At 49.7% G+C, this 20,023-nt stretch overlaps 1 protein-coding gene across 3 annotated transcripts; it reads left to right on the top strand.

The window, feature by feature from the left end:
- The first annotated feature begins 893 nt into the window (after positions 1–893).
- On the top strand, positions 894–19,734 carry INTS13 (integrator complex subunit 13). Of its 3 annotated transcripts, none has more exons than XM_032963445.2 (17): positions 894–1,063; positions 4,723–4,945; positions 7,748–7,822; positions 8,565–8,767; positions 9,372–9,452; positions 10,101–10,191; positions 10,402–10,530; positions 12,399–12,510; positions 13,291–13,392; positions 14,139–14,228; positions 15,267–15,445; positions 16,242–16,403; positions 16,856–17,010; positions 17,698–17,916; positions 18,277–18,416; positions 18,677–18,815; positions 19,334–19,734. In XM_032963445.2, the coding sequence occupies exons 1-17, from the start codon at positions 942–944 to the stop codon at positions 19,389–19,391; spliced, it is 2,280 nt and encodes a 759-aa protein (XP_032819336.1). In that variant the 5' UTR covers positions 894–941; the 3' UTR covers positions 19,392–19,734. The 3 variants fall into 3 exon arrangements, with proteins under 3 accessions (XP_032819336.1, XP_032819337.1, XP_032819338.1); XM_032963446.2 differs by having other exon boundaries at positions 895–1,063; positions 12,399–12,483; XM_032963447.2 differs by lacking the exon at positions 894–1,063 and adding an exon at positions 2,686–3,418.
- Positions 19,735–20,023: the final 289 nt, after the last annotated feature.

The raw sequence follows: 20,023 nt of genomic DNA, 5'->3' as shown, positions 1-20,023 counted from the left end.
GTCACGTAGAATGGGACTTTACCGAAAGAACCAAGAATAGGAAGCAGAATATGTCAAGGCCGTAATTATAATAAATATATTAGGGGGGGGCATATCCCCCCCCCCCCCATATTCAAATATGCAAAAAATATCCCACCAAATATATTGCTATAAAATAGATTTCTGTTTATATGATTGTGGTAATGGTTGTACTTTATTAATCCCTAATCTCTGCCATTACATACAATGAAACAAGGGTAAAAAATAAATAAACAGAGCAATGTAATACTATACACTATTAGACATTATTGTAAAAAATAGGCAGGAAATTCGTTTTCAAATAGTGATTTTTTTTCTGGGGGGGGGGGACCCCCACACACCTTGGAAGATTTGGTCCCCCCCAATGTTGACTCCATGGCTACGGCCTTGGAATATGTATTTATACCGGAGGAATCCGAATAGGTTATGAAGCTCTTTTTTTGCCCCACAGATATCATGGTGGTTGCATCCGCAGTAATAACTAGGGTGGCCCCTGGATTCGAACCTCTGCAACAAGCGGCCAACGCCCTATCGCTAGACCACGCGGTCTAGCGGGCGGAGCGGAGGCGCAGTGGTTGGAGCGCTGAGAAATTAACCCGGCAACCCGAGTTTGATTCCGAGCCACGGCTGTAACATCCGTGGTGGGTGATATGAAAACCGGTCCTGTCCTTCCCATCCATCAACCCGAGCTAACCAGCGTGGAGAAGTATGGTTAATTTGGTCAAACATACCTTCCCCCACCCTGTGATCATCAACATGACAAAGGGAGGGGGGGTTGGGGAGCTTAATCAATTGGTGGATTTTAAATGGATGGAATGTATTGATTCTATATTTAAATTAAGTCACGGATCGGCAGTGGCGACTGTGTAGAGGGAGTCGAACCCATCCGTTCCTTGCACTGAGGCTTTGGTCTCGGCGTCATCATGAACCAATGCAGAGGGGAGCGTAAGGGATCGATGCGCGGGGAACCCTACGGAGGACCATGGATACAGCAGAAGCAGCAGCTGCGGCTGCAGGGATGGGCACGCAGCCATGGAAATTTCCGGTATGGGTCAGATACGGGCCAGGTACGGGCCACGTACGGGCCAGGTATTGCCTAGAACCCCTAGATATGGGTCATGTATGGACCCGGTATGGCTTAGGTATATGGCATAGATATGGGTTAGGTATGAACCAGTAATGGGTCAGGTATGGCTTAGATATATGGGCTAGATATGGACCAGTGTGGGCCAGGTATAGTCTAAATAGCCTGGATATTGGCCAGGTATGTTTATTAGGTATAAACTAGGTATATGATCTAGATATGAGCCACGTATGGGTTCAGTATGGGCCCAGTATGGGTTAGGTATGGGCCAGGTATGACCTAGGTATATGGGTTAGGTATGGGGCAGGTATGGGTTAGATATGGGCTGTATATATAACCTACTATAGATATGGGTTATGTATGCGTTCCATGTGGGTTTGATACGGACCAGGTATGGGATTGGTATTGTTTTCAACAATCATTAGCAGTCATTGTTTTTTTGAGGTGTCACCGAGACCGACACAGTATGGGCCAGGCATCACCACGTTATTACAGCGCTTATGTCGCTCTACTGCTGGATGAATGCCTCTCTACGTGTCTGTCGTGTGGGGTTGCGTGACCATATTTCACAAGGCCGGTCGGTGCGGCTTGTTAAGGCTTTGATGATGACTCATTCATCCAGCAGTAGATAGACCAAAGCCACAATGCATAGAAGGTATTTTATTTAACCTCAGACCTGGCATCATCACCATGAGCTGCCCGCTGCAGGAATCTCCGGGTTACTGATCACTCCTTCATCTGGTGCTGATGATGCGAGTTTAAGTCTTGGTTGGCGGTTGACTAAGCCCATCATCCCTCCGGGGTCTATAAAATTAGTAACACTTTGTGTTAGACTCGCCTCCCGCCATGGGCACGTGGAATTTCCATCACTGTCTGTAAGTCGGAGATGAGCGCACCGCTTCAAAGCTCAATTTGACCAGGTAAACATTGTATTAGTTACTTTCTTCTTTTGGCGATGATCATGACGCGTTCATCCAGCAGAAGATACACCACGGCCGGTGGAGATGATCATGGTTAATCTCGCAATACGCGCGTAAACATACAACAAGCAGACGATACCCTTACACCGCCATTCCCATATTCCTAGGAGATGTTGACTACCTCGCCTGGTACACAGGAGGTCGTGGGTTCGATCCCGTACCCTGACGATGCTTGCTGCTGCATAATTGGAGTCTGCGTCTCTCTCTCTCATCATCATCACGGTGGCTGGGAGATGTTAACTACCTCGCCTGGTACACAGGAGGTCGTGGGTGGCTAGGAGATGTTGACTACCTCGCCTGGTACACAGGAGGTCGTGGGTGGCTATGAGATGTTAACTACCTCGCCTGGTACACAGGAGGTCGTGGGTGGCTAGGAGATGTTGACTACCTCGCCTGGTACACAGGAGGTCGTGGGTGGCTATGAGATGTTAACTACCTCGCCTGGTACACAGGAGGTCGTGGGTGGCTAGGAGGTGTTGACTACCTCGCCTGGTACACAGGAGGTCGTGGGTGGCTATGAGATGTTAACTACCTCGCCTGGTACACAGGAGGTCGTGGGTGGCTAGGAGATGTTGATTACCTCGCCTGGTACACAGGAGGTCGTGGGTTCGATCCCAACCCTGACGCCTGCTGCTGCTGCTGTATGTTTGGAGTTTGCGTGTCTCACTCGCCGTGGTGGCGTGGATTTATCTTCGGGTTTCTCCCCCTTCTCCACACGTTAAGATCAACATCGCGAGTGAAGAATATTTGGTGGTACTGCTGCTGCTGCTAAGAGCCGTACATTTCCACTTGATACGCTGAGCTATAATTTCTTTTTTTTTCTAGCGAGGCCTGTTTCTGAAAAAAATAACTCGGGTGGGCCTTAACCTGGTAAAACAAAACAAAATAGCAAAATCAAAAGTTTAGTTTTACAGCTTAAAACAATTGCACCGGGTTCGACATTCAGCGTCTCATCAGCAGTGTCGAGGCCGCCCAACCTCCTCCAGTCTGGCACCAACCCCGCGGCTTCCCTCCGCATCCACCGCCGCACGTCGCTCGCAGTCCGCCGCACACTTCGAGTAGCCGCCGGGATTGACGAGAGGGGGGCGGGGGGGGGGTCCCCTCGTACCACCGGGACACCTCGAAGGGCCGAGGGCGAAAGAGGCGAACCGAGGGGGGCGCACCGAGGGGACCCCGGTGGAACGGGGTCCGTGGACCCCGACTGCGATAGGCCGCATCCTCCGGTCTTCCCTGAGCCGCGTGGCCGGGCCGAGGGCGAGGCGGAGCCCGCGCGGGGAGACGCCGTGCGCGGCAGTGCCTCGGCGAGGGAGTTGTGGTCAGAGTCGATGCATTTAAGGTAACTTGCACGATTTATTTATTGTTCGTGATTATTGTCTCGCGACGTGGCGGCGAGTTTAATTGTGTATTCGTAATATTTTAATGAGGTGAAAGCCGAGGTTCGTGCTGTGAAACCCGGCCGCCCCAAGTTCGATTCCTGGTCACGGCAAACATCGGTGGCAGTTGTCCGACGGTGCAATTCTTTGTTAGCTCAACTGGCCCTGCGACTCGCTCAACAACTTCACAAACCTCCTCCCCCCACTGACCAGCGTGGTTGAGGTACGGTGGGGGAGGTCTTCATCCAGCAGTGGAAGTACTTTGAGTGAAACACTTCAAGCCGGATTTAACAAATGCCACAGGTCGGAGTTGATGAACGTTGCCTTATTCAGGAGGCTAACCACGACCCCTTAACAGAGAGGGCCATCGTGCTAACCTTTCCATTACACTGGGTTTGGGGAAACCCAGGTGGGGATTTGGAGTGTATGAATGTAGCCTTGTTTGGGATGCCAAAACGCCTAACACTGAGATCAGTTAAATTAGTATCGCTGTTTTTGGGAATTGAGCAGTCATTGTCCTATGGAGAGGTGTACTGCCCGTGCCATAGTAACGTGTAATTTGCCACTCATTTGTTCAGGATGTTCAGTGGGCACGGAGCATGAAGACATCTTCAGCGTTTGATTTGACTTGGCCTCTTCGCTCGTTCGAACCACGATCACAACCCACCTCAGCATTCTCAGGAACAATTAGACGTGCCTAAGGCTACACAGAGCCCAACAAAGGTATATATTGTACATCGTTGACTTAATCCCTGCAGCCGCTAGAGGCCGCTACTTTCACCACGGTGTAAAGGTTTGCTTAATTAAATTGAAATCTTGATTTGTGATCACTGAAATGAGAGCTGGCTTCTAAATCGCTACATGCGTAGTAGATACAGGTTTTCACGACGTGTGCATTGTTGCGTACCATGCTTGTGTTTGGCGCTTGCATTGTCGCGTACGACACTTACGTTGTGTACGATCGCGCATGACGATTGCGACGTGGCTTACGATGCACGCGCACGTGCGTTTGCGTGCATTGTTTATGCCAGCTGAAACGCAGCAAGTTAGCACAGTCGGAGGCACAGGTGGTGCATCTAACAGTCATCTCGGTCAGTCAACCCATGGCACGTTGGTCTGTCCCCTGACCCCCTGCCAGCGGGCGTTCGACAATTCTCGTGGCCTTAAAAGCGCACATGGCCTGGCACAAGCGCCGTGGTGACATCACCGCCATTTGGCGGCGAATGCCGGCTGCTGTTGTTATTGTCGTCTTCGTTTCCTCGGGCAGCGCGATGTTCGGCCTGTCGCACAAGACGGCGCTGGTGCTGGACCACGGCGTGCACATGGGCGAGTCGTGCAAGCAGAGCGTGGAGCTCGACGTGTTCACCAAGAGCCGCGCACCGGGGCTCATCCCGCTGGCGCCCGTCTCCAAGTCGCTGTGGACCTGCGCCGTCGAGTCGGCCGTCGAGTACTGCCGCATCCTCTACGACATTTTCCCCAGCAGGAAGCTGGTGAGCAGGAGGTGGTGGCCATGTGGCTCCGGTTTGGGCGGTGGGGGGGGGGGCTTCAGAACATAATGGATGTGTCGGAGACACTTTACATATATACCTGGAGAAGCTTCACTGAGTCTGAAGAACTCTTTTTTTTAGCTTAGCAGAGTCCTGCTACATTGGGGTGTTTGGCCAACACCGATGAGATTGTGTGTAGTAAGGGAGAAAGCCGCAGAACACCCATGCAGAGCAAGGGAGAACATACACATTCTACACAGAAAGGCACCCAGGTCAGGAATCGAAACCCAGGTTCCTGCTCAGAGGCACAAGTGTCAACGCTGTGCCACCCTGTTACTCAATTGGAGCTGGCACCGCTGATAATCCTTTGTTTAAATCTCGGTATCAGCTGTCCACCCGTGGTTAAATATCTATTCACGCCTGGTCGAAGGCCTCTATCATCATGACCAATGGTCTATCAACATGAGCAATGGTCTATAATCATGACCAATTGTCTATCATCATGGCCAATGGTCTTTTAACATGACCAATGGTCTATCAACATGAGCAATGGTCTATCATCATGACCAATGGTCTATCATCATGACCAATGGTCTATCATCATGACCAATGGTCTATCAACATGACCAATGGTCTATCAACATGACCAATGGTCTATCAACATGACCAATGGTCTAGCAACATGAGCAATGGTCTCTCAACATGACCAATGGTCTCTCAACATGACCAATGGTCTATCATCATGACCAATGTTCTATCATCATGACCAATGGTCTATCAACGTGAGCAATGGTCTCTCAACATGAGCAATGTTCTATCATCATGACCAATGGTCTATCAACATGGGCAATGGTCTATAATCATGACCAATGGTCTATCATCATGACCAATGGTCTTTTAACATGACCAATGGTCTATCAACATGAGCAATGGTCTATCATCATGAGCAATGGTCTATCATCATGACCAATGGTCTATCAACATGACCAATGGTCTATCAACATGAGCAATGGTCTCTCAACATGACCAATGGTCTATCATCATGACCAATGGTCTATCATCATGACCAATGGTCTATCAACATGACCAATGGTCTATCAACATGACCAATGGTCTATCAACATGACCAATGGTCTAGCAACATGAGCAATGGTCTCTCAACATGACCAATGGTCTATCATCATGACCAATGTTCTATCATCATGACCAATGGTCTATCAACGTGAGCAATGGTCTCTCAACATGAGCAATGTTCTATCATCATGACCAATGGTCTATCAACATGGGCAATGGTCTATAATCATGACCAATGGTCTATCATCATGACCAATGGTCTTTTAACATGACCAATGGTCTATCAACATGAGCAATGGTCTATCATCATGACCAATGGTCTATCATCATGACCAATGGTCTATCAACATGACCAATGGTCTATCAACATGAGCAATGGTCTCTCAACATGACCAATGGTCTATCATCATGACCAATGGTCTATCATCATGACCAATAGTCTATCAACATGACCAATGGTCTATCATCATGACCAATGGTCTATCATCATGACCAATGGTCTATCATCATGACCAATGGTCTATCATCATGACCAATGGACTATCATCATGACCAATGGTCTATCAACGTGAGTAATGGTCTCTCAACATGAGCAATGTTCTATCATCATGACCAATGGTCTATCATCATGACCAATGGTCTATCAACATGACCAATGGTCTATCATCATGACCAATGGTCTATCATCATGAGCAAGGGTCTATCAACATGACCAATGGTCTATCATCATGACCAATGGTCTATCAACATGACCAATGGTCTATCAACATGACCAATGGTCTATCATCATGACCAATGGTCTATCATCATGACCAATGGTCTATCATCATGACCAATGGTCTATCATCATGAGCAATGATCTATCATCATGACCAATGGGCTATCATCGTGAACAATGGGCTATCATCGTGACCAATGGTCTATCATCGTGAACAATGGGCTATCATCGTGACCAATGGTCTATCATCGTGAGCAATGGTCTATCAACGTGACCAATGGTCTATCAACGTGACCAATTGTCTATCATCGTGACCAATGGTCTATAATCGTGACCAATGGTCTATCATCGTGACCAATGGTCTATCATCGTGACCAATGGTCTATCATCGTGACCAATGGTCTATCATCATGACCAATGGTCTATTATCGTGAACAATGGGCTATCATCGTGACCAATGGTCTATCATCGTGAACAATGGGCTATCATCGTGACCAATGGTCTATCATCGTGAGCAATGGTCTATCATCATGACCAATGGGCTATCGACGTGACCAATGGTCTATCAACGTGACCAATGGTCTATCATCATGACCAATGGTCTATCAACATGACCAATGGTCTATCAACATGACCAATGGTCTATCATCGTGACCAATGGTCTATCAACGTGACCAATGGTCTATCATCGTGACCAATGGTCTATCATCGTGACCAATGGTCTATCTACTGCTGGGTGAGGCCCCTCATGTATTTGCCTTCCCTCAGTTTTATGATGCTGCAATGTGTCTCGTTCCTGCACACGAAATAATCTCATCCCTCCATTATCACAGTGGTCATCCTCAGCAGGCATATTGTCTCCTTTGGCTGCTATTTTTGTCAACTGAAATATGAAACTTTATGTTGTTAGGCTGTGCAAGTGCCAAAGATAGCAAGTTTAGTTTTAAACATTTGTAATATTTTCTACAGATATTGTGTAGCCATTTTCTGTTCATCTCGTTTCGCTCACCCAGGTACGCTTTATCGTCAGCGACTCGGAGGCGAGGTCACTCAACTCCTGGAACCAGGACGAGCAGAGCCTTCAGCAGGTGAGCAGGGTTTCCTGTGTTCCGAGAGGGATGTGATGCTGAGATAATTCACACGGTATTGGGAGGCTCTCGTTCAGCAGTGGATTGACAGAGGCTGAAAATTATTATTACGTGAGCAGCGAGGGAGTGAGATATCATCATTATCATCAGCCATAATCCACTGCCTGATTTAGACCTGTTTAATCTGCCATCACCTCTCACGATCATGCGACGCAATAATTCGTATGGTACCAACACACACACACTGATTTCAGTGGTAGAATAGTGATTATTTAAATTTTAGTTCATTTTATAATTTACTTTATTCAGGAAAGCCTCACTAAGTCTCAAGAGTTTTATATCTGTGTGAATGAGTACCCAGAGAACCCATGTGTAAGAGGAGATAGTACTCAAGGTTTTGCACTCTGAAAAATTTCCATGATCATGCAACGTAAATGGATTTGTAATAATAGATAATTAAATGCACAGTTCAATGCGCATATCGGTAGAATATGAATTTTTCAATGGATGAATCGTTTCGCACACAAACCCAGGGTAATTAAACCAGCTTGTGTGAACCTGCTAGGTGGATTATTACATTGCAGAACCGTAAGAGATGGTGACGACTTTGGCACACTTAAATTCAGAAGTGGATGTTGGCTTGTGGCCGATGATGATGAATCGTGACATGTAGAGCAATCGCCCATTTCCAACTGTCTCCCTCCGCCATCGTTTGTGCCACCGGCCTCCACGCTGTGCGCAGATCTCGGCATCGCTCGCGATGGTAGGGCCCCCAGACCCGCGCTCGGAGCCCGAGTACTGCAGCCTACTGCAGGGCGTCATGGAGGCAGTGGAGACTCTTTGCCAGTGCTCGGAACTGCAGCATGAGGCTCGCACCAGCCTCCTCGAGCGCGCTGAGCGGGTCTCCAACCGCGGCCGTATCCTCGCCATCACCAGCCTGCGCGGGTGCGGCACGCTATCGCACACCGACTCGCACACACCGGCTATCTTTGCACTTGTGTCACTTGACCGTCACACATACCGACTCGTATCACCGTGTTCCAACTCCCCCACTCATGTTACTGTGCCATCGCACACCGACTTGTGTCACCACACGTCTAGGCCTCGCCCCCAATCAGTCAGTGGCACAAGGGAGGACGGGATTTGAGGGATAGGTGGCCACGTGACAATTTATTTTTGTTTGCGTTTGGCAATGGTGCCACCATTACAATCGCACATCCCTCCCTTAGACCAGCAGAGACGCAGCCATCCACCAAACCAAAAATTAAACAATGCTACCAACACATCTTGTTTTTCTCTTACTGTGATGTGTCCCTGTGTTAATATTTCTATCTACGTAGGTCTTCTTGTGTTCTGTGGCTGTCTGATGTATATTTTGGGTTGTACCACGTGTTATACGATATGATGTCCGATGGCAGAATCTAAAAATACATCAAATACATTTTTGAGTAATTCGAGGGTTGGTGGTGGTTTGTCATTGTGGGATGGCGCTCGCAGTTTCGCGGATACTGCCACTGCGCTAACCTCCACGTTGTTGATGCTTCGACAGGGACAGCCATGTGCGCATGCTGGAGGAGGCGGTGCAGGAGGCAATTCAGGAGCACAACAAGCTGGCAGCTGGCTCAGACAGGTCGGTACTGCCACGTCTGTACCGCCACCTCGCATCCCAGCACAATTAGGAGTTCAGAAATCTTTATGGGATCCACTAACCCCTACCTGCAAAGCACCGGGATCACAGGTGGGTGCCATCGTGCCCGGCGTTACTTCTATTTCAAGCACCGCGCACCCCCCCGCGTACCTTAAGATTTCGCTGGATCCGATGGTATTGGCGTTGTGGCCAATCTGACATTGGCCAGTCTGGAAGAGAGTCTAGTCTGTGAGAGTCTTGAGTGTGTCGGTCCATGGTAACCTTGTCTGAGAGACCTTCACCTACACATGTCCATCTCCTGGAGTCTAATCCAATTGCAGTCCAGCCTACGTGAGTCAAATCTGTGACATAGGCTATCGCAGGGTTCTGCAACTGGTTGCTCAAGGGCCGAATATGCCCCGAGGACATCTGTACTCGTAATATATATAGCGTTGCATGGCCCATCAGCACACACTGAGTTTATTATGTGGACTGCCAGAAAATAGAGTTCAATAATGCTTACCTATGGATGGGCACCACCCCCTCCCTTTGCTTGCACAAATTTGACTTAGCAGTAATCTTCCCTGGTGGATGTCTGTGTTTTTCCGGCGGCGATGGCGGCGGTGATGGCGGTGACGGTCTGGTTTGCAGCCTCATGCCGATTCAGCAGTGTGAGCTGGTGCTGGTTCACACTCACCCAATCAGCGACGAGAGCTGCGTGTCCGAGCACCGCAAGCGAGAGGCACGTGACCCGCGCAAACGCACATACGTGCACGCATGCATGCATGCACACGAGCATCTACACACAAAAATTATAACCTTCAAAAAAATACGTTGTTCGGACAGAAGTAAATATTCCAAAATGCTTTAAACCACAAATCCTGGTGCCTGACTAAAAAGAAGCAGTCGTACCACTGTATCATATTGTCGCGGTGTGTTGTTGCATGTGCAGCTGTCTCCAATCCTGTCAAGCGAGGTATACAGCGTACGTGCCGGGCGCTACCTGCCTGCCAAACTGACAACGCTGGTGCAGCAGCATTTCAACCTGGCATCCACCACCATCACCAATATCCCCATGAAGGTGAAACAGCCACCACCCTCACCAACACCACCCTTATCAAGACCATCATCACCAACATCGTCGTGACGGTGATGCAACCATTACTACCACCACTATTAACGCCATCACAACAGTCGTAGTAAACTAACAACAACCACCGTTCCCCACTAAGTGGCAGCGATATCACCAGTGCGCTTGTACCAGGCTAAGTGCACATTGAGATTATCACATGGAGTGTGGATAGCTTACTGTTGGCAGGTCACCGGACAGACCCAGATGTTATGGGTTGACTGAGATGACTGGCAGATGCACCACCTGTGCGCCCCACTATGCCAACGTGCTGTGTTATAGCCGCCCGGTGCTCCGCTCGTTGTTGTGAGCATTGCTCCTCTGCCCTCTGCTTTTGTTGGAGGGAAACTGCCTCCAATTGCCGAGTAGCGTCCTTCACGGGCCTCCACAGAGGCTGATCTTGACACCACTGGTACCAGTTGTTGGCAAGACCACTCGGCTCCATATCCTCCTGTTCCACATCAGTCCATTTCTTCTCTAGCTTTTGCCATGCCTGTTTAGCCCATTTTATCCATCCAAAAAGTAGCTGCTTGGGCATATGCAGTGGGTGGGCATGTGCATAACCTAGCCAATGTATCCTTGCCTACTGGAGGAGCTCACTGATGGGACTGTATCCAGATCTTTCAAGGATCTGAGCTCCTCGCACAATCCTGTCTGGTTAAACCCAGGATGGATCATAGGCAGGCCAATCTGAATGTTTCAAACTGGCGCAGATGTTCCTTCAAGGTCTCCACGTTTCGTAAGGGTAGAGAAGGGGGCATACCTGTGGTCAAGAAGACCTGGAGCTTTATCGGACGATAGGCCAGGTAGCTTCCACATAGCATTACGCAGCTGATGAAAAGATAATGCCGCTCCTCTGATTTGGAGTAAGACCTGTGTTGCCAAACCAGAGCTGTTCATAAGCACCTGCCCAGATACAGAACTTGTCCACTCTCTCCACCACCCCTATCACCAACATCACCACCATCACCACCATCCATATGAATAGGACACAACCACCACCATTACCACCACCACCACAATTTTCTTCATTACCACTACCATCACCACCACCTTACACGCCACATCTCACCATAACAAGCACAACAGTCATGTCCCACCAACATCACATTCACCACCAACACCACATCGCACAATCATGCCACTGCCATCACCAAAATCACAGCCGTTATAACCACAACTCTCATAATCGGGAAGGTGAGTGGTGCAGTGATAACACTTGTGCCTCTAGCAAGAGGTTCTGGGGTTCGATTCCCAATGAGGGTGCCTTTCTGTGTGGGGTTGTATGTTCTTCCCCTGTTCTGTATGTATTTTGAACTTATTTCGCACCATATGTAGCGAAACGTGCTAATCGGAGGTGCGGGGGAAGGACAACAAACTAAACACAAAAAACATTTCTAAAGAAATTAGTTTTCAATATAGATTTAAAAATGCATAATTCCAGTGGCTTCCTAATATCGGAAGGACGAGCGTTCCAGACAGCCGCAGAAACGGATCTGAAAGTGTGTGAGGATGACCGGAGTTCGTGTGATGGTTTACATTCCTTTAAAAAAAAACACACATGTAATGTCACTGGTATTGGACAAAACATCCCAATGCTGAAATATTACCTGCAAAGAACTCAATTGGGATCACGCACAGCAGAAACATTACCCCCTACTGTGAAAAACTTTCAGGACCCTCCTGAATAAAAGGGTCTTGAGACTCTTTGAATCTTTTCTGGGCAAGCGAGCGCAATAGCAACAATGACCACCTATTCTGGGTGCTGATTGCGTGCATCTGTGCGCCCCTACCCACATCTCGCCGGTGCCACCGAGCAGGAGGAACAGCATGCCAACACTTCGGCAAACTATGACGTGGAGCTGCTGCACCACTGCGACGCGCACGCCGAGCTTTTTAAACTCGGTGAGTGGCGCCCGCACGCCTGCGCACGTACGTACGCGGTTGCACGCGCAGCTCATGGCACGCCGCACGCACCATTACACACGATGGCATGTGCATGCGAAAGCTAATATCGTGGCAGGACGTACATGCGCACAGATATACAAACACTCAGTCACTGGGACACACACATGCACATAGATACAGCCAAAAACACACGCAGGGACACATACGTGGATGCACATAGACACCTACACATACAGACAAAGATCCCCCATATAGCCTTTAGCAGACTGCTGAGCGAGCAGCTATTAAGCTCTGCACATGAGGAGGTGGGTGGCCAACATCACACTCAACCAGATGTCTCCCCAATGCCGATATTTACGCACCGCATAAAGTGCTCATTTAAGGCTGATGTTGGCCGTGAGTGGGAATTTAACTCTGGTCGCAGGGTTCACAGCACAGTGTGCTAACCACCACACTACCGCTCAAAACAAAAACATTCACACACAAAGTCAAATAAACTACTCTAAAAAGTGTCTTCACATGCAAACGCATCGGGCAGTATTCATTTCCATTGGCTATCCTCAATCGGAAGCCAGTTGATGGAAATTTCACATGACTATGGCAGAGACCATCCTTTCCATCGTATACCGTTGAATTCCCACATAGTGATGCTAATATAACTGCCCTCAGTGTTAGACAAGTGTTTAATGTTCAGCAACAAACACACACGTACACATACCCTCACGCGGACAACACACGCACCAGCACACCCACACACGCGTGCACCTTGGCTGATCGTTCTCGTACGTGCGCCCTTCCTCTCAGGTGACCTGAGCGCGCTGACTCCGGGCAGCAGCGGCAGCAGGGAGGGCGTCACCAAGGAGACTGTGACACTCAAGTGGTGCACACCGCGCACAAACAGCATCGGTACGACCACACGGTCCGCAAGGTCCCCAAGGTCCCCATGCCCTCACCCCATCGGTTTCTACCCAAGTTTCATTATGTCACAGCCAGCGCTTAATTCCCCACGGATCATCGCGCTCAGCAATGCGGACCATGCCTATCAAGGAGGCCTGGCTAGGGGCGACTATGACTGATAGACTGGGCTAAACGGCAAGTAACTTAAGTAGTCGCAGCCACAGCCAGAGTGAGAGGTACTGGATGTGGTATGCTAGCTGTGGAAATATTTTCCAGATCGGCAGTAGACTGGAGCGAGCGACACGTGACTCATAGCAGTGATGTAACTGCGGTCTACATAATTTCCACGTACCGTGACACAACGCCTAGAAGAAAGATTGGAATCAAATTTGGAAAAAATATATTTTTTAATGTGTTGCATGATGTGACCATGGTAACCCAGTATATGCCCGTTCACTTAAGATATCAGAAGCTAAGCAATATTGAGCCTGGATAGTGCTTGGATGGGCGACCCCCATGCATGTCGTATATGTGGCTGCATGGTTGTGCTCCGTAATGGTCACCAGAAGTCAGTGCAACAAAGTCTGTTGTAGTACGCTAATTAAGTGTTCACCATGTAGGAATTCCCTGCCTTCACCAACCTGCACTGACCTTCATCCAGCAGTGGATTGACAAAAGGCCTATCCACATGAATGTGTAAGCCATTCGGTATTTTAACGGTTTGCTGCTGCTACCCCCATGTGTGTGGCGTGAAGAGCTTCACTACTGCACCGGGGCATTCCGCATTTCGCCTGTGGATGTCAACAGCCGGCCTTCCTCCTGCCTCACAAACTTCCTCCTCAATGGTGTGTCGCTGGCCCTCTCTGAACCTTCTCAACCATCTACAGCCTTCCCTGGCTACCCCTGGCCACCCATGGCTTTCCCCAGCCATTCCTCACCCTCTGAGGTTTTCCAGGCCTCATTGAATTTGGACGAGCAATTGCGAGTTGCATTCAACATCCTAAATTGTCTGAAGTGGACGTTTTCAATCATAGAACTGCACCTGGCTGCGGTGAAATTTCACCCGTGCCAATATCTCATAGTTATCAAGTTAAATAATAAATTAAATTGGTAGTCGTGCCATTCTTATGGAGCAAAGCTGGTGATGAAGGTGCTGTCTCACAGACAAGTATATTCTGGTTCTTAATAAAAATACTTTTATTGTCTCACAGACAAGTATATGCTGGTTCTTTCGGTAAAGTCATGTAGAAGGGAAACAATAAAAGAATAAAAATATTTTATTATTTTATTGAATATGAATCCCTGCAGTCACGAAAGCTTTAAATCAAAAAGTATATTCTGCACCAGTTTCTCAGTAGGGGTGATATTCCTTTGCGATTTTTATCAAATGAGGGAACTTGAGTATTTTTTCCATTTTGAAAAATTGGAGCAGGACACCAGTACACATGGCCTGGTCTTTTTGAAATGACACAGGATCTTTGAGTTCCACTGTGAAGCAGGCGGCGAGTAGTATTCATAGTTTATCTCACCACAGTATTAATCCATCCGGTAGAGCGAGTGGCTCACAATCGGAAGGTTGTGAATTCAAAACCTGGTTGGACTTTTGACTCTCCTGCTATATTAATGTCAGAATCTTTATCAGATTCAGAATATTTACCCTGAACAAATGCAATAAACCGTGAAGCTGTTTCCCACGTGCAATAAAAATGGGGATTTTCCACCACTGGCTCAGGGTTGTTAAGAGTAGAACCTCGCATCTGCTCATTTGAGCCAGAGCCAGGAAATCGCTTTGACTCGAGTATTAACCAGGGCGGCTTGCCATTGCTGAACCACGAACCTCCATCACTAGCGGCTAACGCGCTGCCGTCTCCTCGATGCACTAGGCCGCTCCGTGATGCTGGAGCAGCCACGCAAGTCCGGCACGAAAGTGATTGGGCACATGCTGTGCAGCCACGGCGGGGAGATCTTCCTGCACGTGCTCAGTAGCTCACGCTCCACCCTGGAGGACCCCCCCTCCATCAGCGAGGGCTGCGGTGGACGCGTCACCGACTACCGCATCACGGTGTGTGTGTGTGTGTGGTCCTGATCCTCCCCTAGGTCGACTCGGCCTCAAATGAGTACCTGGTGCTGTGTGTAAACATCAGCACTAGGGAGACAAATGTGGCTGGGCGTGGTGGTGGCCACTCACCCCCACGTGTGCCGTGCCGGCCTTCGTAGGTACTAATAGCACTTGCCCCAACAGTCTTGTTAAGGCTATACAGGGGACCTTTGTCTTTGGTGGCATAGTGGCCTCAAGGTGCCTTTAGCCTGGCACAATTGATGTGGTGATGAATGGCGGTTATGGTTATATCGTGGTTTGGGCACTGCACTCCGAACCCGCTGACCCAAGTTCAATTCCCGCTCACGACCAAAAACAGTGCCGAATATTTTAACCAATCCTGGACCTCCTGGAGGTCGATTCAGCATAAAAATTGAGTATCTGCTGCGGTGTGTAAAAACATCAACACTGGGGAGACAAAGGTGGCCGGGAGTGGTACTGGCCACCCACCCTCTCGTGCCATGGTATTCATAGGTGCTCGTTAACACACTTGTCCCATCAGTCTGTAAAGGCTATACAGGGGATCTTTGTGTTTTGTGTCCCGGGAGAGAAAGTTGAAAAGAACTTTGACGAGAAAGTTTTCAAGCCTCCTGATCGAGGCCTCCTTGCAGGGTTGATGTTCGGCTGGTGGCAGCCTCCGGCATGCTGGGCCGAGACTCTCTTTGGAGTCAGGTTGTTTGCGAGTGCATTTGTGTCGGTACCAATACGTGTATTTGTGTGAACGTGTGAGTGTGTTTGTCCTTGTGTCCCACACACACAGGATTTTGGAGAGTTCATGAAGGAAAACCGCCTGGCGCCGGTGCCGGGGCCATTGCCTCGCGCGGGGGAGACCCCTCTGGACCGAGCTAGAGCGCAGCTGGAGCGACACACGCGATACTGGCCCATGATCATCTCCCAGACCACAATCTTCAACATGCAGGCTGTACGCACTCGCGCACACACACACGGACAAACACAACAGCAGGTACTGTTGTAATAGAGCAACGATGAAGCCCAGCACAACAAACACACACGGGTCAATTGACCATGCCCAGCCGCCTTCGTCTCCCCAGTGCTGATATTTACACAGCACACCAGGTACTTATTTTAGGCCGAGTTGATCTATGGGAGGACGAGGACCAGTTCAGATATTCATAACCGACATTGGCTGTTAGTGGAAATCGAATTCAGGTCACCAGTTTCTAAGCGCAGTGCGCTTCAAACTACATTGTGTAAACACGTGCACACATACACAGTTACATGGCTCCTTCTGGTACCAGTGGCACCACAACTCCTGACGTCCGTGTGTTCGTAAATGAGTTGGGTGCACTTAGCCTGGCACAAGTGCTGTGATGACTTCAACGCCACTTCGTGGTCGTCGTGGTGAATGAGCAGGTGGTGCCGCTGGCGAACCTGGTGGTACGGGCGTCGCTGATGGATGACGACGTGCTGGAGTGCCAGAAAGTTGTTTACCACCTTGTGGAAATGGAGCGCAAGAGCGACCCCCTACCCATCTCCACGGCCGGGACCCGCGGAAAGGGGCCCAAGCGGTAATGGCAGCACACCCGTTGTTCGTGCGCAATCGCTTTCGAGATTTAGCCGGTTTTAGTCGCAGCGTGTGGTGGTTCTTATTTTGAACCTGCAAGTAACCTGCAGTGTTATGGTCATAGTCGGCTTGAGTGTAAAACAAAATATTTTAGGATTAAATGACAAAGGAGTGAACACGCATGAGGGGTACGTTCACCGCGGAGATAGAGCGATTAAATGAGCTCGTGTTCTGGATGGATTGTTGTATCGCAAGAGATGGTGTTGGCCTTATGGAGGCTTCATGCAGCATTGGATAGATCATGGCTGATGATGAAATGCTCATCTAATTCAATACAAATAATGGCATGTATAGACGAATCCTACCCCTTTATGGAGTCTCAAAACACTTCTTCAGGAGGGTCCTGCTGGGGATGTTTGGCCAGTTTCATTTTTAAATGTATTTTTCTTGTGGGAGGGAACCAGGGATGCCCTCCAATGCATAGATTACCATAGAAGGAGAAAACACTCTTCACAGATGGGTTTGCGAACCCCACCTCTCAGCCCATTGCGTTTGCTATCTCTATATGATCCACCAACTCGACCTCACAAAGCAGCGGTTTGCATGCAGGGCTTCTACCACCGTCGCTACGGCCCAGCGTCCGTAACGTTCGACGTCCGTGCAATCGCGGTTGTGCCCGTCGCCGGCGCAGGGACGAGCAGTACCGGCTGATGTGGAACGAGTTGGAGACGCTGGTGCGGGCGCACGCGGGGGACTCGCCAGGGCACCAGCGCGTACTCGACTGCCTGCTGGCATGCCGCAGCAAGCCCGCGGACGAGGACGAACGCAAAAAGGGCAAGCGCAAGAAGGAGGAGCGCGAGGAGCGCGCCGAGCGGAGTGGCCTGCGCGACCCGGATGCCGAGACCGACAGGTGCACTACCGCTGCACTCTTGCCCGCGTGCTGGCCCTTCAGGCCCATGTGCCAGTTTGATGATATTTTAACTCCTGTACAATACTAATCCGATCCTGTGGAATCACAGTGCGGCAAAACATTTAAACTTCCGTGTAGTAGTTTTAACTGTCCCCCCCCCCCCTAATTTTCACCCAAAGGAGTCAGAACCATAACCCTATAAATATTCTGACCCGGGGGTCTCAATTCACAACCCAGCGCTTGGACTCCTAATCCACCAGCGGCACTCTTGGTTGTGCCAGTGACATGCTGGTACTGGTGGAAAATTGTAGTAACAGAGAATGCGTGATCGCCAGAGCTTGATATCTTTTCACGCCACAGGTTTCGTGAGCGGAGCGGAGACAAGGAGGAAGCGGCGGAACCGGAACTCATCAAGGACTCGCCGGACTCTCCTGAGCCGGTCCCCTCCAAGCGACCGCGCTTGTCCTCCGACGACGCAAAGCCTCTTGACAAGGCCCGGGGTAAATACTCGCTGGGGCCATCGTTCCTAAGCCAGTGTCGCCCTGCCCATCCGTACCACCATACGCATGCTACCCTACTCGCTTCCATTTCTCCTTCTCAAACCTGTTCGCCCTACCCGCACCCATACTGCCCTTACACCCTTACTGCCCTACCTGCACCCATGTCACTGCACTTATGGTTTTTTTTGCGGCTCTGCTTGTCCCTGCCCCCACCCCCTTTCATGCTGTTGCGGCATGGTTGCTGTGTTGGGCATTGCCAGGTCCCGTGTCGCTGCTGAGCATGTGGACAAGCAGAATGGACGCGCTGCACGCGAGAAAGCACCAGGAGTTCGCGGGGCGGCTGGTCACTGGTGCTGGTGGACGGGCCGAGCTCTACTGCCACCTCAAGGAGGAGAATGGGTGAGGCGCCCGACTGCACATGGATGCACCCTTACCCCCGTCGTGATTGACTGGTCGAGGGGTCGGTAGCGCACTACCGCCACATGTCGAGCTGGAAGTTTATAATGCCCACCTGTGTAAAAGTGATAACCTCTGACATGCTTCCCTGCCACTCCCACTGCCTAGGCAGTGGGTGGTTAGTGCTGGCAAGCTCAGCCCCCCTCAAACTTTATCACCAGCTCTACCATGCAAGCAGCTCATACAAGTAAACCCACTTGTAGTTGGGCTTTGCAAGTTATAGCAAGGTCTCCACGAGCAGAGCATGTGGCGGACCAACGTAATTAGATCGGCGCTTGTGCGGGAGTTCGATGGATTGTGGCTGTGTGGGGTGGCCTTCGTCCAGCAGTGGATCGATAATGCCTGCTAATGATGATGTTGAACAGTGTTGGTTAGGAGTTTGTCAAGTGTGCTGTGTGGTTTTGCTTGCTTTGCCATCGGTGCCGGCTCCTCATCTAAGCGGCTGTCGTCTGCGTTGTCAGCGTGTTTCCCAGCGCCAGCGCGGACGGGAGGGAGACGCCCAAAACGAGCCGACAGTGACGCAGGGACAAGCCGGGTGAGCGAGGCCATTGTGGAGCGGAAACTGCGTGCGATCAAAACCACTGTGGCACTAGCCTGTCTCTTGGCTGCCCTACCACGTGAGATGATCCTCAAGTGTGTTCTGAGGGGTGTGTGGCTAGTGGTTGAGTCTCAACACTGATTCGTGATGTTTGTAGTGCCGATGGTTGATGTTTCACCCCCCCATCGCCGAGTGAAGGAACAGAGCAAGTGACGCGCGTTTCTACAAATTCGTTACCCGGTGAAGAAAACGTTGTTTTTTTAAATGTGCTTTCCATATATATGCTGTAAAAAATACAATAAAACGGATCGTCTTTACAACTCATTTTTCTGTGCATCTTTCCGTGACTACCATCCTGTGCCACGATGAATGAACAAAGCCTCCTTATAACTTGTGTAATATTCCTATTCCTGTTTCATAATTTACACACCAAGAGCAAAGCTGGGACTATTAGTCCATTAATCCACCATTTAAAAATGGTGGCCGCTTCTGCATGCACCTCCCAGATATGGTGACATGACTGGTAATGGGCTAGTGACCCCCTGCACCTGGACAATATTCCATGTTCTCGCAGGCCCTACGCAAAGGGGTTTACCCTATCCTGCACCAAGAC

The sequence above is a fragment of the Petromyzon marinus genome, chromosome 30 (genome assembly GCF_048934315.1).
Source record: "Petromyzon marinus isolate PM22_M1 ecotype Great Lakes invasive population chromosome 30, UKy_Petmar_22M1.pri1.0, whole genome shotgun sequence".
Lineage (NCBI taxonomy): Eukaryota > Metazoa > Chordata > Hyperoartia > Petromyzontiformes > Petromyzontidae > Petromyzon > Petromyzon marinus.
The sequence above is the reverse complement of the archived record's forward strand: the minus strand, read 5'-3'. Positions and strand labels throughout refer to the sequence as shown.